The sequence below is a fragment of the Eublepharis macularius genome, chromosome 2, assembly GCF_028583425.1.
Source record: "Eublepharis macularius isolate TG4126 chromosome 2, MPM_Emac_v1.0, whole genome shotgun sequence".
In the NCBI taxonomy this organism is placed as follows: domain Eukaryota; kingdom Metazoa; phylum Chordata; class Lepidosauria; order Squamata; family Eublepharidae; genus Eublepharis; species Eublepharis macularius.
The window spans coordinates 200,244,747-200,269,980 of NC_072791.1; the positions used below are offsets into that span (position 1 = coordinate 200,244,747).

Genomic DNA, 25,234 nt, shown 5'->3' on the forward strand with positions numbered 1-25,234 from the left:
TATGTTGGTGGGGAATAACATTTAGATAAAGATTTCGAGATTTCTTTTTAATTGCAGATTTCAACAAATGAATCTCCTCCTAGTCATTGTTCATTTGCTTCTATGTTTGTTTTGGCAAACATCTTTTATTTTTTTAAAAAATAGTTTTTCAGTTTTGAGCTAATATTTTTTCCTGAATGTCTGTTAGCAGAATTTGCACAGTAAAATGATGAACAGAAATGGCTTGAATGATTGCCTATATTTAATCAGAATGCCCTAAAAGGAATGAATCAGGAAAGCTTTATAAAAATTCGTTATTTATTTTTGCCCTGTTATTTTTTGACCACCTGGAGTTAGGTGGAGATGTACAAGTAGGCAAACTAGTAAAAAGGGCTGTATAACTTTGTGGACATACCAATATTGGTACTTTAAATACTGATATAGAAAACTTGTTTGTTTTTAAATTATGGGTTTAAGTAATTAACTGTGCCATCCTAAGAACACTTTTCTGGAATTAAGCCTTACAGAATAGACTTGAGTGGGATTTTTAGTAGACCTGTTTCAGTTTGCTCTCAGTGCAATCCCAAACACAGCTACATTTTCCAGAGATTGTTTTCCAAGTCCAATAAGAAGGGTTTAAGCAGGGGTCATTTCGTAGAAAAAGAGCTGGAGGAACTCATTAGCATAACTCTTTAGCATATGCCACACCCCCTGGCATCACCTATCCTGGCTGTTTTGGACCCAATCCTGGCCATGCAGGGTCAAAATTGGGCCCAAAATAGCAAAAAGGGGCTTAAAATGGTCATAAAGGGGCCCCAAATGGTCAGGATCGGGCCGCTGCTGAGTGGGAGAGTGATCCACCACCCATCAGAGGCCCGATCCGGGCCGTTTCGGCCCCAGTCCAGGCTGAAACGGGCCCAAAATGGCTGAGAGTCAGGTGGGTGGGGCCACCTGTCATGTGACCTCTTTGGGGAACTACTGGAACTGCGTTCCTGCGCATTCCCCCTCGAAATGAGCCCTGGGTGTAAGTCCGATTGGGATTGCACTGTAATTTTGTCTGAAAGTTACCCATATTGGTTCCTTTAATCAAAATATGTAATTGGAGTTGTCAGCTAAGGCTTGGTAAATTCCTGGAGATTTGCCTGGGGAGGATGGAGGTTGGGGAAAAAGGTCAACAGGGATGTGACACCATAGTTTCTTCTCTCCAGTGCTGCCTCTGCTGTCTGAAGATGGTTGTAATTTCAGGAGTATACCAGGTCCCACTTTGAGGTTGGTAACCCTATGCGTAATCTGTAGAGCAGACACTTTCCCAAAGGACCACAGTTTCATATCATGCCACATCACTGTTAATAATCTTCAGTGTTTCAAAAGCAGAGCTGGCTAAACAACATCAAAAACACAGCTACTAAGTTCACAGGTGTTCCCTTCAAGTCCTGACAGTGAAAATACTTGATAAACTAAAGTGTTCAAGACTTCTTCAAGTTGTATTTGTACTTAATGCTGGTACCATGGCTAGCTATAGCTTCCTAGGATGTGGGGGGGGGGGGGCTACAGCAATTTTTTTTCTGTCTCAGATATTTATTTACTTAGAAAATGTATGTCCTGCTTTTCAGAAGTCTGCTTCAGATGTCTCACAAAGTAAAACATGATGAAATCATAAAAATAATTAAAATTAGGAAACCATTTGAACACCAAGCTATAAATAAGCCTCTTCATATTAATTTCCAGGCTGAGTATCAGAATGAATCTTGATATGATGTAAAGCAAAAGTATAGATTTGCCAAAGTTGGCATTAGAGATGGACATGGACTGGGAAAATTCCAAACCGTGCGGTTCATGGTTTCTCATGTCTCACGAACTTTCATGAACTAGCCCCAGTTCGTGAACCAGTTGGTTCAGTTCATGAAAACATCACTTCCGGGTCAGCGGAAGGTCTGCAGAGAGCTCATCCTCTCATTGCCTAGAAAACTGATTGATCGACGCCAGGCTGTCTACAAGTGATGAACCGAAATACGAACCAAATGAACCAGGCTAAAATTCATCACAGTTTGTAAGAAATGAGCTTCCACGAACTGCCAGTTCATGAACCATGAACCGGCCCGGTTTGTGACAAACTTTGGTTTGTATTTTAGTTCGTGCCCGCCTCTAATAGGCATTGAGGGTGGTAAAGAAGCTTCTCTCTGCCCTCCTTATAGTGCTGTTGGGGGAGTTCTCTTTCTATTCCCTAAAAATGACAACTACAAGTAGATAACTACAAGTAGACTTAAAAGTGCAGAACTATACTATTCTAAACAGAACTATAAGTTCTTTGAAGTGAATGGGCTTATAAGGGTATAATCTGTTTAGGACTTCATTGTAAGGGGCCCTTCCATTATCATATTGTCCATGAATAATGAAGCTGCAAATAGAAGGTCCATTCAGGTTAGACCTTTGCTACACTTCAAGTTTGTGACTCTCTCTCTCTCTCTCTCTCTCTCTCTCTCTCTGGAACGAAAACATATTTTGAAAATGCACTGTTACATTTCTTATCGTTGAAATTATTTTTTCTTGACTTGTATACCTAGTAATTATCTAGACAGCAACCCAATATATGTTTTCAGTTTTGTATTTGCAGTTTCCCTTGGAGAATTCTATTAATGTTGTGATATTATAAATCATTATAAAAACACATTATAAAAATGTATAAATTCCTCTCCCCTCCCACTTTATTCTTCAGAAAAGGCCCCCGTTCAAGCAGATCATTTCAATCTTGGACTCCATGTCAAATGATAGCAACCTTCCAGACCAATGTAACTCATTCCTGCACAACAAGGCAGAGTGGCAGTAAGTCTTCCTACTTGTTTGTTGGGCGCATGAAATGATCTGAGAAAAAAGGAAAGTGTTTGGTGAAAAATACGGAAGTTCATTAAATGCATGGTCTAGGCTAGAGGTGAGCAGAAGGATGCTTACGATTGTCTCTCTCCAAGCCATTAAAAATAATCCTCCAGCACTGCTGTAATCACTTTCTTATCCTTCTCTTTAACGCTTATGCAGCAGCTTCTCTCCTCTTTCATGCAAAGGAGAAGCCATGAACACAAACACACGCACCTTTGTCCTTGGAAGGAAAATGAGTGCACCAGTACCCTTTCCTATCAGCATTTTTCTTCTTCTCCTCCTTCTCCATACACACCTTTGCTCTGGACAGGAGAGGCACATGCTATTGACTCTTCCCCTCTGAATTTAAAGTTGCTTTTAGCCTCATCTATGGAAAACATAGAAGTAACTGTATATCCCCCCCCCCCGAAGGGCAAGTTACAATGGTAGGGAGGGATGGGGTTGCCAGGTCCAGATTGGGAAATTCCTGGAGATTTGGTGGGTGGAGTCTAGAGAGGGTGGGGTTTTGGGAGAGGAGGGGCCTCCAGGTATAATGCCATAGAGTTCACCCTTCATAGCAGCCATTTCTCCAGGGGAACTGATCTCTGTTGCCTGGAGATCAGTTGCAATTCCGGGAGATCTCCAGCTACCACCTGGAGGCTGGCAACCCTATGGGAGGGTTGTGCTGTGGGAAAACAGCAGAGAAGAGGTTTCCCTAAGCACTGTAGTCCTGCTCTGAAACACTGTAGTTTTCGCTCAAGCTGCCATTTTGTGACTGTATCCACTGAGCTACCATTTTGTGACTGTTAGCTCCCAAGCCTCTTGAAAAAAGTATTGAATATCTCCCAGAAACTTAAAAGTCTGCCCTGCCCTAGTCTAGGCCATCTAACTCTGAAATCTGATGACTGAATATGAAAGTTTGTTTCGTCACACTATTATAGTTAAGCATTGGAAGCTGTACAGCAACAGCTCTTGGCTTTACATTTAAATGACAAACAATAATTTACATTTAAGTCTATTGGTAAGCCACAAGTGTATTCATAAAAAGTTCTTGGATTTAAGCCATGGATTTTCCCAGTGGTGGTGTTAGTTCAAAACTAAGACTTGGACCACAGTCTTGTGCGCAGCCAAACACCCTTACATCTGCCTATTATGTCAGTACATAGAGGTGAAGGAGAATGCCAATGACAAAGGTACTGCAACATCACAAATAGAATGACACTGCAGTATAATAGGTAGATATCCTGGTGCATATGAGTTGCACAAATTCTACTGCCATACAGTTGTATCTTTGTTATTATGACTCTGCCATGGCGATTTTTAGCAATATATACTGACAAAGATTATGGATTGCATTTGGTATTATGCCTTTAATTATCTGTATACACCACTGTTGGAAGCTTGCTGAGTAAGATTTAAAAGTCCCCTTGGGTGAGCGGAAGGTGCTTCCATTTGTTCAAGGTGCAGATCCTTGATTTCTGTGGACTTCCTTGAGATGCAGTCCCTATGCTGCATCCCAAATTATTCCCATGACATTCAGGAGAAATGTCTCATTTGACTTCTGAGCCAGAGCTGTGAATGACTAATAAGATCAGGTCTGAATTCTAAACAGCAAAATGTAATGGCCCAGGACAGATTCATTTGTTCATAATTTGTTAGTATGATAGTTTATAAAGAGTTTACTGAGAAGTTAGCGTGCATGTGCAATCTTGGCAACAGAAGATTTTGAATTCGTTTTGGAAGTGTTTGCACAACTGTGTGCGTGTACTCCTGTAGGGATCTTTTCCCTTTTATAACTGCTGCCTAACTGGTGAACCCAAGCAAAGTACACAGCGGGGGGGGGGGGGTATCAAGCATGCAGTACATGATCTAACTAACTACCAGGGGATTCCAGCCACTTTGTTGCTGAGTCCTGGTAAATGTGGGCACAGAGGCCTATGTGCGAGAAGATATTAAGCTGAAATGCACTGAGACTTACACATTATATCCTGCATTTTATACCTGCATTAACAACATTAATAAGTGGTTCATGTCCTTCTAAAAGTGTGTCTGACTCTCACTTTTACAGATGCTCATCATCTATCACATATTTCCAAAATGTAAAACAGCTCAGCTTAAGTTTGTTTTAGAGGCCTACTGAAAACAGAGCTGTATAAGCAGAGGATAGTAACCAGACAATCTATGCAGTAGTCTAAATTAAGAATATTTGGCCATTAGCCATGTAGATGGGGGGACACAGTCTAGTTATGTGCCTGCCTCTCTTCAAAGAAGCAAAAGAGGAAGAGTAACACCCAAGAAAAGTATAGGTTTTGGACGTTGTAAAGAATTGTGTTTAAATAAAGACAAATAGGATTTATCAAAATAAAACTTCCTGAACTTAAGAGGATTTCTAAAGTGCGCTGATAAGAAGAGAATTTTATTGCATGGGTGGAAAAAGTGAGCACATGGTAGGAAGCTGGAGCCAGGTCACATGACAGGAATATAAATAGCTTGTTTTAGAACTGACATTCCTCCACTGACTCAGCAGAGAGTGTAAGTGAACGGCGGCGGCACCACTCTCAGAAGAGTATATTTCATTGCGCCATCTCCTGATTGAAACAGAGAACTGCATTAGAGAAGGGTGAAATCTGATATGAAGGCATAAAGAAATAAAAGTTCGATGAAAACAAAATCATGTTCAAATCCTAAAACTTAATTATTAGCTTAATCCTAAATACACTTCCATATTTGGAAGTAAATTCCATGGAGTTCAGTGGGACTTAGATCCTAGCAAATAAATGCAAGACTGCAGCCTTTTGTTGAACTTTCACATCACACACCTTTTCAAGCTGAAATTATGCCTCCTGTGTGCCAGGGAAATTGTTGCAGCAAAGATACTAAGGCAAGGAGCCATATAGTCCAGCATCCTGTTCATCCTCAAGGAAACCTACAAGCTGGGCAAGAAGGCAATTGCTTCTCCCTGCTGCCTCTCCCCCACTTCCCCTGTGACTGGCATTTTGGAGGCAGCGTTGCCTAACATCAAGGTTTCATTGAGCCATCCTGGGTAATACCTACCGGTGGAGACCATGCATTTGTCCTTTTTAAAACAAGCAGCGATTGCTTCATTTTGTAGCAATGAATTAACATAAGTTAATTCTGCTCTTTGTGAAGAAATAGTTCCTTTTGTCTTTTTTGAAACTCTCTATCCAGTTCTCCACACCATGCATAATAAAAACTGTCATGTCTCCTTTAGCCAGTTTCCCCCCCCCCTAAGTTTTTTTAAAAAACCTATGCCACAAAGGGCTTTAAAGACAATGGTCAGTGCTGTGACTGGAACTTGGAAACAAACCAATACCTGTACATAGTTTTCGGAACAGACCTTATATGTGCCAAATGGCCGGCTCTATTTGGCACATATACCGGGTTTTTTGTTTTTTTTTACTGTGCACACTTTCCACACAATTGTCAACGGCAGCCTCATGAAGTGTACGTTGAAATATCCTTACAGGGGAGGGGCTGGTTATTTTCACTTATTTTCCTCTCCCACTGCAAGACTACCCTAAATGTTGTACCTAAGGACTCCTTGATGCTCCCCCCCACGAGAGAAGAATTTCAGGGTTCCAGTGGGCGGCAGTATGGGTGGAGATGTAGGAAAGTCCTATCCCATCTGCATCATTCCACTAGTGATAGTTAGGATCCAGCTCATGAGCTTAAAATAACTAGTTTCTTTTAAAAAATGGAAAATTTGCTTACCTGGATAGATTCTGAAGCCTAACAGCTTGACCCTATGAACTTTGGCACCAGGACATGAATTTAGTATGTGTCCTATGATTCACTGTGCTATTATAGTGTCTTGGTCTGTGGAATTATGTAGTCAGCATGAAGTAGACCATTGTTGCACATGGCAATATGAGCTAATAGTGCAGAGCCAGTATCAGCCTCTACTAACAGTCCTAAAAGCATCATGCAAAGCCATTGCTTGGAGCACAGCATTGCCCGAAGAAAGGATATGGTGACTGGGCAGATCAAATGTCCCTTTTTTGGAAAGAAGAGCTGAGAACAGAACCATGAATTTTAGAACTTCTTGCTACAAGTTTTACTTTGAGAACATCGTTGAGATTTAATAGAATAAATCTTCAGTTCTGTGGTTTTGAACTAAAAACATTCAAACACTTTAGAGTTCTTAGGATAGGTCTGCATTTAAGTTTCATTGGCATGGATGCAACCACACATACATGGACTTTCCCCACATTATTCTCCATCGCTTCAGCCCCTTTTGCCCTTCAGAAAGATCACAGGTTGGTGGGTTGGAGTGAAGAGGGGCAAAGAGATCAAATCAGCACCTTTCCCCAGTGGATATGATCTTATCGGATAGGAAGATGGAGCATTCTCATCTCCCTGACCTTCCGCACTCTAGCCCTCCAACCAGGCAGCTGCTCCTGCGTGGAGATCCCGCAGTTCTCTCTCCAGTGGGTCAAACAGGTCTTTTGCCGTGTTTGCGAATGCTGAACTGACCTGGTCTGTGCAAAATTTTGATCCGTTTTCCGGTCCGTGCCCACCTCTACACATAATTGATGTGTTCTGATAGCATTTACCTATTTACAATTGTTTTTGCGGTTCCTCACTTTATATATTTCAATTTTGACCTCACCCATGATCAAGGGACTCAGGGCAGCTTTCAGCTGCCATATATAAAATATCAATAATAATAAACATTTGTTAGTTATAAAAAACTACATTGTTTTATCAATGGTTATCACATCCCTATCTGAGTAGAAATGCTTAATGTGTTTTTTGCTTTTATTCTCTAGGATACTGATATTTCATTTAACAGGAACACAGCATAAAAGTAGAAATATTAATTAGACAGCTTCCAATCTTTATTCATTGGAAGCCATTATACATGGACTGAGAAAGCAGAGCGAGTCAGGTCATGGGAAAACAAGCAAGCAATATTAATTTGCAGGATTACTGAAATAAACAGTACACATGATCAGTAATGTACATGCAAATCCCTAAACTTATGGAGTAACAGTCTCATTAACTGGGCAATGTACAGGAGCCTTCACTTTAATTACATTGTTTTATTATACTTTTTTTTTTAGAATGCAGCTGTTTTTCAGAGTCTGACCTTTTATTATAAAGAAGTTTTTGCCTAATGAAGGGAGATAATTACAGTACGTACACAGTATGAGTTTGACATATAGAAAGCTGTGGTTTCCAAGAGTTTCCTCGGGCAGAAATGTATTTAAAAGGAGACGGCATTTAAAAAAAAAAGACTTTTAATGGATAAATACTCACCAGTAACACAAATAAAGATGACTGGTGTCTCTGTGTTAGGCTCAGTTATATGACATTGTAGTATTGTTGGGATAACAAGTGGTGCACAAGATAGTAAGTGGATAGCAAGTGGTGCTTGCACAAGAAGACGCTCCACCCGGGCCTTAGCAGCTTCAAATAGCTTTTAATGGGAGATGCAGGGGGCCGAATTCAGGCTCTCCTGCATGGTGGTCTACCCTGGAGCCACGGTGAACACTTGCAGACAAACTGCCACACAGCATGAGAAGTACATGGAGTGGGAATTGGAACTAGGAAATATCAGCATCTTAGAGAATTCTAGGAACAATCACTCTTGTTCACGTACAGCGGCTGTTAATGTTACAAACAGCATCGAAATTCTTACACCCCGATACATTAGATTTATGAAGAGCTGAAAGGCTTGATCAATACAAGCTGCAAAATTGGCACACCGAGACAGGTTAGTTTGATGATATTTTGATGAAATCTGAAAAATGAGTCTGTATGTCCACAGAATTTGTCTTTCAGTCTGTATTCTATCTCCTAAGAATTCAGCCCCTTATGGGTGTAGACTAGCTCAACTGGATGAATCGAAAGCCACACACAACTGCCACCACTGTGCATAGCTTTCCTTCTCTTTGGTGTAACATCCCTGTACTAATTAAGCCAAATGTCTGCTGTGATGGCATTGCACTGTGTATCCTGCCCTAGACTTGCATTATTAGCAGTCAGCTATGACTCATCTTGTGTTTTCCCAGACAGTACCAAGAAGAGTCAAAGAAACATGGAACTATGGAGGCTTCATGGCTCTCATAATGTTTAGTTGGGTCATTTTAGAATGGTGGTGTTAAATAAGTTGCTTTATTTTACTTGGCAACACTGGGCCTCAGCGAATGGGTCCTATTGCATGTCAAACGCTTTCAACATTTCTTGCCAAAGTGGTTCCTGACAGTTGCAGGCCGTCCTGGTGTCAGGCATATAATTCAGGCACAACATGAGCTTGGCGGTGGATTGACATTGAGTCATGACACTTTTCTTCAGGCATCCTCTCTGTCTACCCAAGCAATAGAGAAATTGAGGCAGAAAATTCTTGTGGCCTGACTGTCTGAAGAGAAACGTGGAGGCCTTGGTGTTAAAAACCAAGAGAAGGGCTCCTTAATTGCTCACTGCAGTGTTTTGGACAGTTAAAATGAGATTTAGAAACAGTATTATTGAGCAGTTTTATCTTATTTCTTTAAGAAGAAAACCATATTATGTAAAGTCATGAGAGTAGTCTTAACTTTTAAATGCCCCACTGTTTTTCCAAGGCTGGTAAAAGCTCCTTCTGGGCTTCACTATAAAATCTTTGCCTCATTCTTCCTGAAATTACTATAATTTTTTATTCTATACCGTCTTTGATTGTAGGGCCAAAATACATTACTATAAATGTTTTAGTGTAAAAAAAAAAAACAATGTACTGCCCTTCTAGCCTAACCAGGGCTTTCAAAACCTGTAAGTTTACAATGCATACTGCCTTTTGAAAGATAATAACAAAAAATTGCCATGGAAACTTTAGTTTACTGTAAATGGTGATCCCATAAGCAAGAGCAGGGCTTTTTTTCAGCAGGAACGCAGTGGAACGGAGTTCTGGTACCTCTTGAAAATAGTCACATGGCCGGTGGCCCCGCCCCCTGATCTCCGGACAGAGGGGAGCTTAGATTGCCCTCCATGCCACGGCGCGGAGGGCAATCTAAACTCCCCTCTGTCTGGAGATCAGGGGGCAGGGCCACCAGCCATGTGACCATTTTTGCCAAGGGCAATTTAAATTTTAAAAAACTCCCCCCTTGTTCCAGCTGACCCAAAGTGACGTCATTGTGTGGTCCTGAGTTCCACCACTGAGTTCCACCACCTCTTTTGCCAGAAAAAAAGCCCTGAGCAAGAGAAAATCTGAATCAGGTCCCTATGCACAGACGGGCATAGAAAACGCTGCTCTCCTTTCCAAACTGGAGATTTATAGTCTGCCTTTCTCACTTACACTTAAGGCAAGAGTACACAATGTAAATCATTATGATCAACAGCTGGGACATTCAATAAACAGTGCAATACAGATTTGCAGAGATTTGGGGGGTGGGGAAGCAGAAACCTGCTACAAAGCTGAAACAATGCTGAAACAGAGATTAAACCGATATATTAAACACAAAAACTACCCGGTAGGAACATGCTTACAGCAACAGACAGTATGCAGTAGTATAGTCTATAGACTCTATCCTTTATCAGTGCATCTCTTTGAACCATTTCCATACAGTACAACCCTCTTCCCTGTGGGGCTCAAGGGCCTAAGAAGAGGCTTGTTCCTGCCCATGGCAGGATACAGTGGGGGAAAGGAAGCAAGCCAGTGAGCGCCCTTGGCATATCCCCATTAGGGGGATTGGGGTCTGTCAGGATCAGCTGGTGGGCTTCACGGCAACCAGCTGAGAGGGCAGACTGCCGCTGGGACCCTCTGTACAAGTCCTTCCCTCGGGCTTCATGGTGGAGTGGTAGGAGCTTAAGGGGAGAACCATTTGCCTGGCTGGCCGGGTTGCAGCCATGTGCATGGATGGCTCGCATCCGGGGCAGCAGGGCTTGCCCAGACAGGTCAAGGTATGGACACCAGGGCTTGATCTGTACCAGATCCCTTGCCATTTTGACAGTTATGTTGTATGATGAATAAAAAGTGGCCCTTTAATACCCAAAGCCTTCTGTCTGCCTCTTTATTCCTAAGTGGGGATGGGGGTTCAAAAAGCCCTCCCAAATAATTCAGTTTTGCATAGTTTGCAGAAAGCCAGGAGAGTGAAAGCCTTCCTAACCTCATCAGGAAAGCCATTCCATAAAATGGAGTTGTAGCCTTTTCACTAACTGGAATCTCCGAGTATGTTTCAAAGGGAGACCTGTGTAGAATGCCTTATAAGTACAAGTACAAGTTTCTTGTTGGATTGGGCAGGGGTCATAGCACCAGGCCCACAGTTTCATCGTAGATTTTATCTGTTTTGTGGAAAGGCGGACTGCTTAGAGAGCCCACCTTCCACACTTTGAATGGGACATAAAAGATGGCGGAGCTGTCTGAACCAACTGCCTGGTCTGAGAGAGCCTGGCTTGGTGCTGTGCCATTCTACACACAACTGTATTCAGTTTGATTGCTTGTGGCTTAAAATAGGCAAGGCTGAATGTTTCAGTTCTGCTACTACTGGGACTTCCATTGTGACAAACTTATTCTCTTGGTTTCAGCGGGATTTTAATAGCTCAATCTTTATACATGTTAATTTGGAAGTAAGCTCCATGGTCTTCAGTAGATACTCCTAAACAAATGTCTATGAGACCTGAATTGGGGCCTGTGAGAATATCCGCTAGATAAAACTATACATAAGTTAGTAGCTAAAGTAACTAGGTCAGTCTATAAACCATAGACACACAGAGATTTGCCTCCACATTCTTCCACACACCTCCTGTTTACCAAGATTGAATCAACAACTGAGGTAATAGAATGGACTACTATAGGTGTGAGATTCCACTTTTGAATACGCCTTGTTTTTTTTTTTTTTTTAAACTTGCTGCAAATAAAACATCGGCTTAGCAAGCAAGCATGTTCTGTTTTCTGAGTATTTACAGTGTGGTAGATATTAAAAATTGTTTCTCCTATCTGTATTTTGAAATGTTACACCCCATTCCTACTTCATTCTCTTAACGTGTAGATTAAGCAAAATTAATTACTGTCGAAGGCTTTCATGGCCAGAGAACGTTAGTTGTAGATTTTCCGGGCTGTATGGCCGTGGTCTTTTTTCCCAGGTTGTATGGTGGTACGGCCATACAACCCGGAAAATCTATAACAACTAAAATTAATTACACTTAAAAAACAAAGACCAGGGATTTAACTTCTTTCTGTTTTTCAAGGCCATCATTTTTGGGATTACTTTATGGTATAAACATTTTCTGTGTTGTGTATGGTTCAAAAATGCCTTCTCTTCATGGTAATTAAATGTCCCGCTTGAGTTACTATTGTACTTTACAGTCTTTCACATTTAATTAATATTCATGTGAAAATTTTATGAACAATTTGTACTTGTCTAGAAAAGACATAACTTAACAAATTGTCTCTCTGTGCAGATGTGAAATAGAGGCAACCTTAGAGAGGCTAAAGAAACTGGAACGTGACTTGAGCTTTAAGGAGCAGGAATTAAAAGAACGAGAGAGACGTTTGAGGATGTGGGAGCAGAAACTAACTGAACAATCCAATACACCTGTAAGTACCTACAAGTTTACTCGTTAATTGTTCATTCATCACAGAATAATCAAAATTTTAGCAGAGGCCAGAACCTAAAGAACTACTTTTTAGACATATCCAATGGATTGTGATTAACCAATAGGATTTTTGTACTTCTGTTCTTTCAATGAACTTGTCCCATCACAATCAGCTTTTGAAACTACCTTTAGGTTTCAGAAGTGGTTTGTCCTGCAGCATGTTGCATCCAGTGTTTGAGAAATGTAGCTATAAGGTTCCTTAGATACATGTAAGTAATTGTAGAGTTGTTTTTAGATTCTAGCCACAGTATGTAAAACTGTGGCTGTAGCCTGCTATGTCAGTTATGTACACGAACACTACAAATTTCATTTTCTCCATAACGATGCATCGAAAGATCTTTTTCTGCTGGTAGAAGTGGTCAGTTTTTGCCCATTGCTTCTAGTGCTGTTCCTAGATATCCCTTGAACCATGGGAAGCCTCAGTGGTAGAGAGGAAGCAGGAAAATTCTGTTCTGCACGTACTTTGGATTCAAGCCAAAGAACTCATCTTTTCGGCTTCTGGCTGTTTGAAGGAAAGACAAGTCCATTCCGTTCTTTCTATTGTTTGTTTGTTTATTTAGAAGATTTATATCAGAGCAACCAAGGTGGCTAACAACTAAAAACAGAGTAGTATAAAAACACATCATAAAACAAATTAAAAACCAGAACCAAAATACATATAAATGAAAACGAGGTGACATCAGCTGAAAACAGACATCAAATGAGGATGTAGGGCAAGGAGAACTGATTATTCAGGGAATACCAGATGGAATAAAGAAACAAGAAAGACTGGTGGAAGACAGTGACAGAAAAGGGGCAAGTGAATATCTCTAGGGAGGGAGTTGACAACAGAGATGACTTGGTGTGTGTAGGGTATGTGTGTATGCATGAATGCATGAACCAGATCTTTTAGATCAGTAATTCTTAAAATTTTTGGTCTGTTGTGGATTGCTTTTTAAAATTTAGCTTCAGGGAGGTAACTGGGCTGGTCTGCAGTAGAAATAGGATTTGAGTCTAGTGGTACCTTAAAGAGCAAGATTTTTAGATACCTGAAGAAGAGAAGTTTGACTCTTAAAAGCTTATACCCTAAAAATCTTGCAGATCTCTAAGGTGCCACTGGAATCAAATCCTTTTTTACAATGTTTCATACTGCATTGCTAATTACATGTTTACACAATCCTAGCTTAATGTTTCAATTGCCACTTCAGTTTGCACATGATGCTTTTGCACATGTATGGCGCCAAATTTTTCTTGATGGGAAGGAGAGCACCCACGCATGATGAAGAGTGCACAGTCAGACTGGCATCCTCCACAGCAGTGAATGAAGCCCCTGCATGCAATGTAGCTCTGTGTGGCTTTCAGAGCCTTCCTCCGCTGGTAACAAAATGCTGAATCATTGCCATTTATTTTCTTTAATTCTGCCATTGTAATTAAGACGTAGGATTTCTGTTATTGATTATGCATCTGTCCCACTCTTTCTTCAAGAAGCACATAACTAAATGGAAGAAAGCCTGGGAGCTCCAGGTAGGACCATGCCCAGGCTGTGATCTGCTTAGCTTTCAAAATGCATCAGCGTTATATGTCCTTCTGCTGTTTTGTGGGCTCCTCTGGCAAATAGTTTGGAAGAGTTCCTGTCTGCAAAAAGAACATAGATTTTTTTAAAATGATGGGGTGCAGTTACTTTGCTATTGGTTTCGTTGAGAACAGGGCTGGTTCCAAAAGGTAGTCTGGATTGGGATACCTGCCAGGGAAAGCAATGGGAACACAGTGGTTTAGATGCCCCAGAGGTCTTCTGTGGGCGGAGGGATTTGCGCTCATGGAATGCAACTTTCTCACCTTCGCCCTTCTGCACCAGCCTGAAATCTCCCTCTCAATATTGTTCTTGAGGGACGGGGGACCCCTCAAGTATTGGATTTCAAGGAGCATTTCAGGATGCTGCAAGAGTATGGGGGAGGTGAGAAAGTTGCATTCTGTGAGTGCAAATCCCTCCAAACATAGAAAACTTCCAGGGGATCTAAACAAGTAAAAAAGTCAAAGCCAAGACATAGGTAAGAGAAGGAGATACAACTAGCTGATGGTTATGTACAGGATGCAATTTAAAAGTCTGTTAATTTGTTTTCATGTTAAAAGGAAGAGGAAAAAAACCCTAAGTAACATTTTCTGTGTAATTGTGTATGTCTTCTTTAGGAGAAATCCCCACTTGATTTTGTTTGCAAATGAATTATATGCGCAAAAAACAACTGCAAGCATTGACCATATATTCCCAGCAAAACAGAATTATCTTAACATTTGTGAATGTCTGAGGCAAGTACTATACAAATCTTTTGGCTTGCATTAGCATTTCAGCCCCAATGATTGGGTAATTGACTTTTCTCTCTGCTCCAATTTAAATAAAAATTAAATACATCCATTTGAAAGGTACAATTCATTATTGCATTTGTTTCAGTACGCTGCCCTTGTGTGATTCATTTTTGAAATATACATTGTAATGACTTCTAAAAAATATAAGTAATGATTTTGGTCTGTTCACTTGTGGGTTTTTTCCCCCTACCTTCTTTCTGAGGCACAGTTTAATGGCATCTCTGTGAATGACACGGCATGTGTATTCCAGCTGTGAACATGTAGTAGAGTATAATAATGAAGCACAAGTGTTTCCCAGAAGCAAGGTGCTCTGTGTTCCCAGTAGGTTGCTGCTAGGCTTCCTTTAATGTCTGCAAAGATCCAGTAGCTAAGATATGGGCCATCACCTACATGGTGCACAGCATGAAACGTGGTCCTAATGAGCCAATCTTTTCCACAAGCGAGGCTAGGGATTTTTATGCTGTGCTTGCTTATCACTTATCCTTTTCACTGCCTGGCTTTGCTGAAGGAAGGTGTTTGTGCTATGGTCTATTGTGCATAGCATAAACTTCCTTTCTATAGCATTAAGAAAATCCAATTGCTCCTTTTACCTTTTTTTTCTTAATATTTGGAGAACATGAGCTTTCTGTAGGATATTAACCGTATTCTTCTGTTGCAAGCATACGCATTCTATCGGAAAAGATTAAAATAATGCAGAAAATAAAGGATTTTTTAAAAAGTTCTTACGTGAATGGCTGAAAGAGCTTCCATCAGATTTTTGAATAATGAAGTCTTGCTGTTGCTTGCATGGTTTTCTTTTATGGTGTTATTTTATTTTGTTGCTCTTTAAGAAAGTAGCTTTGGATCTTATATATAAACAAAATGAGTCCTCTGTGGCTATGAAGAAGGTCACAGACACCCTTTGTGGATACTTGTTAGGAGAAGTCAATCTTTTTCATAAAAATGGAAGTAAATTTGAAGAGAAATAAATGAATAGCTGATGTTGGGGGACTCTTCTTCTCTTTCTTATGAAACTTCCTTTGTGAACTCCATATGACTGAAGGCAGTAAAGACTGTTTTTAAGAAAGGGCCTCCTAAAATGATAGGGAAATCCAAGTGCATAGTAACTTTAGAAAATAGCTGTGTGTCCTACAGGTCTTTCAAACTTATCAAAATTTTCAACAATATCAAACTTGCCTATCCCCTGGAGAGGTTTGGATGGAAAAGGACAGGAAATTTCCTCACTTTACCTCATACTTTGATTAGATTCTTATCAGTTCTGGACCAGACTGCTTGAAATTGTAGTTGAATGGTCTGGTCATGGAATATTTCTCCATTAATTTTTTTAACATAAAACTAGCATGCTGGGCAGAAGACTATGCTAGATTCTTTCTCCTTGATATTTCGTTTTCTGTCAGGTAGACATTTTGGGCATATGGAGGAATGTTTGGTCACAGAAGCCTCATGTGCAGTCTGAAGTGGCACAGCTAGAATATTTGCTTAATGAGAAGCCTGGGAATGATTTTAAGTTCACATGATACAACAATCTTGCTAAAAATAATCAGATGTGGGTCTGGTTAGTGCCTAGATAAGTGATTTCCTGAAAATCCTATGTAGACTGTCTTGAATTCCATGGTGAAAGAGATATAGGATATAGGCTTAATAAAAAAAGACCTTTACTCCACTTTTAAGCATCTAAAAAGATACTTAATACCATATAATGCCTATCTCCTTCTCCCCTGTTCTCAAAATAATCCCCTCCAAAGCTTTCTTCTGTTTTTCATGGGATTGTGTATGTATTTTGAATGTATCTAGATTAACTCATAAGAGCCAGTGTTGTTTAGTAGTAAGAGTGTCAGACCAGGATCTGGGGGAGACAGGATCAAATCCCTACTCTGCCATGGAAGCTTGCTCGGTGACCTTGGGCCCGTCACACATGTGCAACCTAACCTACCTCACTGGGTTGCTGTGAGAAAAAAAATGGAGGACAGAATGAGGTAAACTATTTGGGTCCCCAGTGGGAGGAAACAGGAAAGTTGGGGTATAAATAAAGTAAATAAATAAACAAACATACAATACAAATTGAAATCCAAAGATTGGAGACGATGGAGAGAAGAGGGCTATATGTCACATGTACAAATTAAAGCCAGTTGCCAGGATCTATTTCTCTGTCACTTTGTGGCATGGTCAAGTAGCAGAACAGCATCATTAGTCTTCAGTGCAGGCACACTTCAGGACTGTGCTTGTGCAGGCCGGATGTTCAGATTGGATTATCTGGCTTCAGGAGTGTTGAGGTGAGCACTCCTCCCCTTGGAGCACTCTGAGATGGCTTCTGCAGAAACGGTCACATGAATCAAAGAGGTAGTGCCTCCCTCCCATTCCCTCACTTCATTTTTCACTGCAGCAGATATTGGAGGTGATCACTAGTGCTTTTTGTTTTCAACTCTTCTGAGGTAAAAGATTTTTCTTCGGTATTTCTCTTTATCAATGAGAGCTTCAATTCTGCTCCCCATAATATGGCTGAAAAAGCTGTATTTTAAAATGTGAGGAATGCTGAACGAAGATGACCAACATGGACGGCCACTTGCTTTGCTTCCTCTGCCTTGGTGTGGGCCACAGTGTCACCCACTGCAAATTCTGCCAGTTCTTTACCCTCAAGGCTCTCCTTTGAAAGAAGGCCGTGTCAAGCACCACAGACCCAGCAACCCAATTATCTGCCCCAGCAGAGCACTCCAACTGACCAACCAAGTTACCGTTGGATCTGTTGGTCCCGGCTTCAGATCTGACTGAATGCCATCAGGTCCCTTCAACTTTGGATCTAAGGATTCCTCCCTCCAGTTCTGCTGCATCTTCGTTGAAACATAATGGCATATCAAAGGATAGATCTAACTCAAGTGTATCTTGCACATCAGAACTGTCACGTCCTCCAGATCTGACCCCAGTCTCGGACCCGCCAGTTGTGCTTCAATGCCTGACAACTTCTCCACTGGGTTTGCCAGATTCCTCTCATTCTGAGGTCATTTGTGGACTGATTCCTCACACACACCCTGCTACCATCACCATTTAGTGATCCGGAGCAGACGTTACCATACCACCATCACTGCCATTTGGCTCTGTGGTACTCCTGCTGTCACCTGCCTAATTGGGGAGAGATTTATGGACTTGAGATACCATTCTTGCGTCTTCCATCAACCCCCCCCCCAAAAAAGTTCCCGTGCCAGATTCTCTTATTGGATGCCTCCCCCCTCCAACTTACCTGTCTGGTCAGGTGTGCAGTTATTGAGGTTATTGGGTCTGAGTACAGTGCTAGTCTGGCTTCTGATTCTTCACTTGAGAATGCTGTAGGAGATCCAGAGCCAATCTCTCCAATGGAGAACTTACGAACTTACAAATGTATGCTACTGAGTAGATTTCTGTGCTGGAAATTGATGTTTCATTCTCTCAACCCAAACCTAAATACTTTGAAACATCTGTATGCCACTAATCCTACTGCAGTGGTGTTACCCATTATTGAGGAGTTTGTGGAACTTACTCAAGATCTTTTCAAGAATCCTGCTTCCATCCTGCCAACATTTCAGATGGTGGAAGTACTCTACAAGACTAAGGAAGATGTCTGCCCCTTTCTGTTTACGCTCCCACCAGCTTCATCCCTCATTGCCAAGAAAATGCTGGGACAGCACCGACAAGGGAGGCATTACACACCAGCTGATCTTGAGGCAGGAAACTGGACACGGTGGGGCAAAAGCAGTATTTGTCAGCTGCACAGAACAAAGTAGTCAATTACCTAGGAAGGAAGGAAGGAAGGAAGGAAGGAAGGAAGGAAGGAAGGAAGGAAGGAAGGAAGGAAGGAAGGAAGGAAGGAAGGAAGGAAGGAAGGAAGGAAGGAAGGAAGGAAGGAAGGAAGGAAGGAAGGAAGGAAGGAAAAAAAAATTAAATTAACTAGATATCATGAGAGGCTATCAAATCTTCCTATGGAATAAGATGGTTACCTCCCTGATGACAAAAAAACCTCTAGCCAAAGTGATTCAGGATGAGACTTCACACCTCTCAAAACAGCAGATAAGTGCCAGCCAATAAGTTGTAGATGCTGCACCAAGACACTCATGTCATTCATAGTCCTCCACCAACATGCTTGCCCACGTTCTACCACAGCTTTTGAGAACCACAGTTCTCTTCGTCAGATGCAAATTGGTTAGGAATAATAAAGAGATCATTCCCATCACCACTTACTACAGCCCAGTCTAAGATTACAAGGACTTAAAGGACAAAGAGTTATGTGCACTATGCTTCCAAGCAGAGTTGAATCCCACTACCGGTATTCTGAGACATTAGGGATTATTTTTATTTTCTGGTCTCACTAGGGCTTCTGTTTCTCTTTTATCCAACCGTCTGTGTATGGAACATGGAGTTTTCCTGCATTATACTTCAGTCCTGTATCCCCTTCAGACTCCAAGGAAAGATAATTCCCTGGATCTCAGGACCCACATGGAAGAATAGCTGTACAGGTTGGTGGGCAAGAGTAAAGAAGAACAAGGGGTCGAAATCATCCCCTCCTCCCTCTTCTACAAGTGCCTCTCCACTGAGGGGAGGGACGGGTTCTTTCTCATCCCTCCTCACTCTAGTCCACCCCCAGCCCACACATTTATTGCTCCACATGGGTCCCATCTCCTCGGAAATGACCTTTCCAAGGATTGAAAGGGGTTACTTACAAGTAAGGAGAAGAATGCAGGAAAACTCTGTGTCTTCTCTGCAAGCCAGAAAAATGGAAGGCTGCTAATAAAACCATTATGAATGTGCCCCTGTAATTACTTTAATGTAGATCAATATGCATGACTGAACCATAGTTTGGTGTTTACACAAACAAACTTTCTGCTTCTTTCAGATGCAATTGGTTTGTGCTTCTGGTTTGGATGGGAGGGAAAGTGCAAGCCTTAGTTTACTTGTTTTGATGTAATGGCCAATGATGGTTGATACTAAAGTAGAAGCAACTAGTTCAGTTGTAGTGTGCAAAGAGGAGGACCATAGACACCCAAGGCTCATTCAGAGACAACCAAACCATGCTTTGGCATTGCACATGAATTGAATTTTCCTTTGTGGGGGAAAAGGCTGCAATCAAATTGTACTTTTGCTTCAATGTGAATGTCGCCATTTCAATGGCAGTTTGGTAATTTTAGCTTTGGAACATAGCTGTGTTATCAGCTTGAGCAACAAACTCTTATCCGAGGTTTAAAAAAAAAAAGGAGGAGTTTATATTAATATGCCAAAATTAGTGCATGCAACTTATGTCAGGAATTGGAAGCAGATGGAGACACATGCTAAGCAGAGAGTTGTCAAGTTTAAAGGGCCTCAGCAGCAGCTGCACAACACCTGCTCTGTCATTGTTCAAGCATTGTGGCAATATTGACATGGGGATTGAATGGAGGACAATTTGAATGGTTTTGTGGTTAAGTTATGGAAACTCTTCTCCTCTCTTAGTCCGGCTTCAAACATACAGATAGTGGCTACTTACAGCGTAACTGCATCGGAGGCCCCACGCTTGCTACCAGCAACTTTAGAACAATGCAGTTTGCCATATGATTTCCCTGATATTTCCCCCCATAACACTGCAGACATGCTCACATCACCTTTTAAAAATGCAGTCGTGCTTTCAGGTAAATGCAATAACTGAGCTGCAGAGCAAGATATTTTGAATGCATACCTTAGTGCATGGAGCAACCTCCCCCGAATATATTGTAAGCAGGCTTCATGATGTTTGTCATGTATTTTTGCTATTGTAAGTAATTACTCTGGAATACAGAGATGGCTATATAAGAAAGGCACGCTTAGTCTTCTAGTGCTGGGCATGATTGGCATATCTCTGCAGCAGCTCCCATATCCAGATAAGCCTTTCTTCATCCATATGTCCATTTGTTGTCCCCTGGGTTTCCAATCTCAACTTTAGTTGGTATCCTTTTTCTGGCTTGTCCTTATTGGGGAAGTACCTTGAATGTCCTTGAAGATAGTTAGGAATGGAATCCCCCAAAGCTTACCAGCTCATTTCATTTCTTTCCCCTTGATTTTGCAACATTTCAAGCCTAATTATAGGGAATCAAAGGAGATATTGAGTTTAAGGTTAGTGAGTTGAAAGGAGGTGGAGAAAATGCACCACAAAAGAAAGAAAAGACATTATGACATAAGCCATTTACTCTTCAGAGATAACAATGTTAAGTTCCTGGAACACTCAACTTTTCAATTGTCCCCAGCGTGGTGTCTAGTCTCAGAGCCTTCAAATAAAAAACTGTATAATGTTCCCAGACCTCGCACTGAATCCAAATATCATTTTCCACCAACAGAATGGAACTTTCCTGCTTCCTTTTCTTGCTATAGTCCATTGAGCACCTCAAAATGCTGGCCTTGGGGGGGGGGATAAGGGACCCTCAGTAACATTTTGGTAGTGAACCTCCCCCCACCCCCGCCTTTCAATGACAGAAAATGACCTTTGGATTCAGCCTTTTGGTTTTACCAGCCCTGTCTTCTCCCACTGTGTTTTGATGTTTTCCAAGTGAATTTTTTCTGAAGCAAGCTCCATCAGTATAACTAGGTTTTCAACTGTTAATGGAATGCAGCCAGGCAACTTATTAGCTTGGCCTCTGAATATGCATGGATAAAGGAGGGACCAATTTAACCCAACCACTGGGAATCAGAAATTGATTTGGGGGGTGATAGATCTGTTATACAAAGCCTAACTCAGAGATATGACCTAGAACAGCTGTGAGTTTGGTACATATGCCCTAAAATATATACAATACTCCAAGTTCTTCCTTTAGTTTTTTAGGGGGGGGGGGTTGTGTGGGGATTACTAAATGTACTGCCAAAAGATCTTATCCAAGCAGTAGCTCATTTTAAAAGGCCAAATCCTTTGTTTAGATAAACTAAAAGCTAAAATAATTCCAAGTCGAGTGGTTTTCTTTGGTAGACATGTCTTGTAAGCTTCCTTGACATTCACAGCTCAGACGTTAACATTTTTAATGGGTACATGTACAACAAGTATAAGTAGCAGTTGCAAATGCGTAACCCATAACTAGACATGGGTACGAACAGAAAAAAAAATGAACATGGTGTTCGTTGTTCGTTGCCACCCACGAACAACGAACATTGATGAACATGACCTGTTCATGAACATGTTCATTGTTCGTTTGGGCCAGCAGGCTCTCCTCCAGCCATCAAGATCCCTACCGCACCATTCCCAGAAACCCTACCTGAGTAGGCACCAGGAATGTACCAATAATAAATAATAGCTTGGCCCCAGAGCCTGGCAGCAGCCCTGGAACTTGAAGAGGTAGATCCCTATCCCACCACACACAAAGAAAATTCAAGCTCCAATGCACTCTCCCTGTCTCTCTCTCAAAATGCCAACAGCAACTCTCTCACTGTCTGCAAAACCAGAGCTGGGAGCCCCCCTCCCCCTGCTCTGTAATCAATTTGGAGCTCCACACTTGAAAGGAAGACCTGCCTATCAAGCTAAATTGGGCTTAGATTGGGGTTTCCAGGGGAACAGCAGGAGTTCAGACAGAGTTCAGGCAGTCCCTGCCTCCAGTTGCCAAGGGAATTGATTGCAGGTGCCAGATTGTCTGGCTTGACAAACAGCAACAAACAGCAACTAAGGAGGCTTGCAGCGACCACCTATTTGTTTAGAATGGGGCCTCACGAACAGCTTGTTCACGAACAGCTGATTGGGCTGTTCATGGCTTTTTAAAGTTTGTATTGCTGTTCGTGCCCATCTCTATCCATAACATGTGTATAGGTTTACATGCAGAAACCACTTTGTCTTGTCATGTAACATGTGACATGACCTTTAGATCTCTTGCAATCTCCTTCCTAGACCCCCTGAAAACGAGGGCTGATCTCATCTGGAGGACACTTCAGACAACCTCCATGGGATGAATGTTGTATATACTTCATGCCTGTAACATCTTGAGTGGTGTAAGATATGGGTCCATTAGTATTGTTCAGGCAGTCTACAAGCTACTGACAGCAGCTGGCAAGGGCATTATACTCTCTGTGTAATCTGTATTGTGCCTATGTAGTGTGGAGCCCTTGCTGCATGGCTGCAGTTTATTCTGATCTGCCTCGGGCCATTGTAATGCAATCCACGCTATTTATTGAGCTGTGGCAAAAAATGAGAGAACCTCCACTCTCAGGCAGGGGAGATGAAATTGACAGAGCCTTTGGGGAGATGAAGATGAAATTAACAAACCCTCTGAGGAGCGATCTCTGCTGGCTCTTTTTAAACTACGCTTCCCAGCTAACATTACGTTTTCATACACTTGAGTGTCCCTGTGTAAGATGTCTAGAGAGACCCTTCAGTCTGCACATTGCAGCTGCATTACTAATAGACCTGGGAGCCAAGTACATTTATCAGTGAATTTCCCCTCTCACCCAGTTGTAAACCTTTACAGAAATAATTTATAAGTACCAAGATTAAAGTAAGGATTTGCTTCTGCTTCTAATGAAGTCAACCTGATTCTGACATCATTCACTCAAGCACATCAGCCAACCTAATCTAAGGGCATGTTTTGCAGTCAGTTCCAGGTGTTTTTTTTTTTGACATTCTGTCAAATATTTCTTCAATTACTAGCTTTTGGAATTTTTTAACAATCGCTTTAAGTACATGTGCCATTTGTTTTTAAAAACAGAATACAATTGTGTTTGCAGTTGTGTTTTGAATATTTTGGTAAAACTAAATTGTGTTTGGCTGGGACAGTAGTTTCCTTCTGTTAAGTACAGAATGTCTATCGGAGGAAGATACCTCACTTAGCAGATGTGAATCTTTGGACCTAACCCAATAATATTATGGAATATTTTCTCTCATAGAGTATGAAGCTTACATTTTCAGCCAGAAAACTGAGCTGCTTGTGGTTTCTTGCACACTTATTGGTGGTGGTTATGCTGTCTTCAATGTTTTTAAACGAATAACTTAGCAAAGTCTTTTAAAACGACTTTGCTTGTATGTTTACATTCACTAATAATTTTACTTTCTATTTATTGCTAACTAATCTGGTGGTGTCTTTTGCCTGGATTTTAAATTGTTTCTAACTTTCCTTTTCCCCCCCTCTGTCTTTCCTTTCCTTTTTTACTAGTTCTGCTTCCCTTTTGCCGCAAGAATGTCTGAGGAGTCTTACTTTGAATCTAAAACAGAGGAATCAAACAGTGCTGAGATGTCATGTCAGATCACAGCAACGAGTAACGGGGAGGTAGCTGGCATGAACCAAAGTCTGAAGGCCTTGATGATGAAGGGCTTTGGGGATGTCTTCTCTGTGAACCAAGCAGGATCCGTCCTGCATTCTGGGATGCAGATAAATATGCAAGCCAAAAAGAATTCTTCCAAAACCACATCTATGAGGAAAGGGAAGAAAATCAACATGGCAGTGGGGTTCCATGAATTCAACTTTTCTGATGACGATACTGATGATGATATTGATTTTGATGATGAAAGTGATAGCAGTGAATGAAAGAACTCTAATGTGGCTCCTAAAAAAAGGGTGGGGGGAAGAGTTCTGCAAGCTTTATTTAAAATAACTTTTAAAAACACCGTATTTGTTTTGTAGGTCAGTTTTGTTGCTTGTATGTGAACAATTATTTTAGTTATGTTTTACGCCCACCTAAATTTTTGCTCAAGAATTTTTGGACACTTTCAAAATAAACCTTAAGAGTTTTTTATTGAATTTTTGGAGGGTTTTTTGCTATGATATTGATTGCCCAAATAACAGACCTCTTCTGGTGCAACAGCATAATAAAACTCTGAAAGTTTCTAGACGTGTTTTATGTAACCTGCTATGAAATGACCACAAAGTATTGCTATTGGTATGGGTGTTTTCTACACGTTAACAAGGAAAACAAGTATGCTTCTACTTGGATTTCCCCTGTAAATTCCGTATCCCTTATCCAAAGAATGTCATGTTCAGGAGCAGTCTGATTGCAAGAATCTGTCTTCTTGACCTGAATATTTGATAATCTGTGATGGTTCAGATCACCTGTTTGGAGGAGAGAAGACCTAGATTGGTGTATATAGTTCCCTTTTCTCAAACAGGTGGCCTGTCGGAGATCGTATACCCATCTTTGTTCATGTTTCCCTGCTACAGTCTCCTGTCTCCTTTAGCATGTTCAGGCCTTGATCTAGAAAGAGTGATCCATACATGGAAGCAACAAGATTCCATATGTGAATTGCTCTTACACAACATGAACTTAATCCTGTGACTGTATTATTCTGTTTAATTGTTGCTATTTCAGTTCCTTTTGGGGTGATATAAATTCTTAACTAGGAAGGAGAGGCTGAATTTAATTGACTGTCCACTTAAGGACGCAGCTGCAAGAGTAGGAACTGAACATGAAAATTCATTGGCAGTTTCTTTTTCATCAAAAGGCGTGCAGCATCTTTCAACCAGAGTTTCATGTACATATAAAGTTGTAAATGCAGGATACTTTTTCAGTGATCAAAATGTTATCATCCAGA

The 25,234-nt window shown here is 41.1% G+C and overlaps 1 protein-coding gene across 4 annotated transcripts in view; it reads left to right on the forward strand.

Annotated features, from left to right (window-relative positions):
* Positions 1–25,234, forward strand: part of MAP3K20 (mitogen-activated protein kinase kinase kinase 20) — a 136,712-nt gene that overhangs the window by 71,876 nt on the left and 39,602 nt on the right. For 3 of the 4 annotated variants that reach the window (XM_054970460.1, XM_054970461.1, XM_054970462.1), the window contains exons 10-11: positions 2,696–2,802; positions 12,229–12,364. In XM_054970460.1, the coding sequence (XP_054826435.1) occupies positions 2,696–2,802; positions 12,229–12,364 (243 nt within the window). Of the gene's footprint in view, positions 1–2,695; positions 2,803–12,228; positions 12,365–23,861; positions 24,534–25,234 lie in introns of those variants that run through there. The other variant, XM_054970463.1, reaches the window with a different exon arrangement.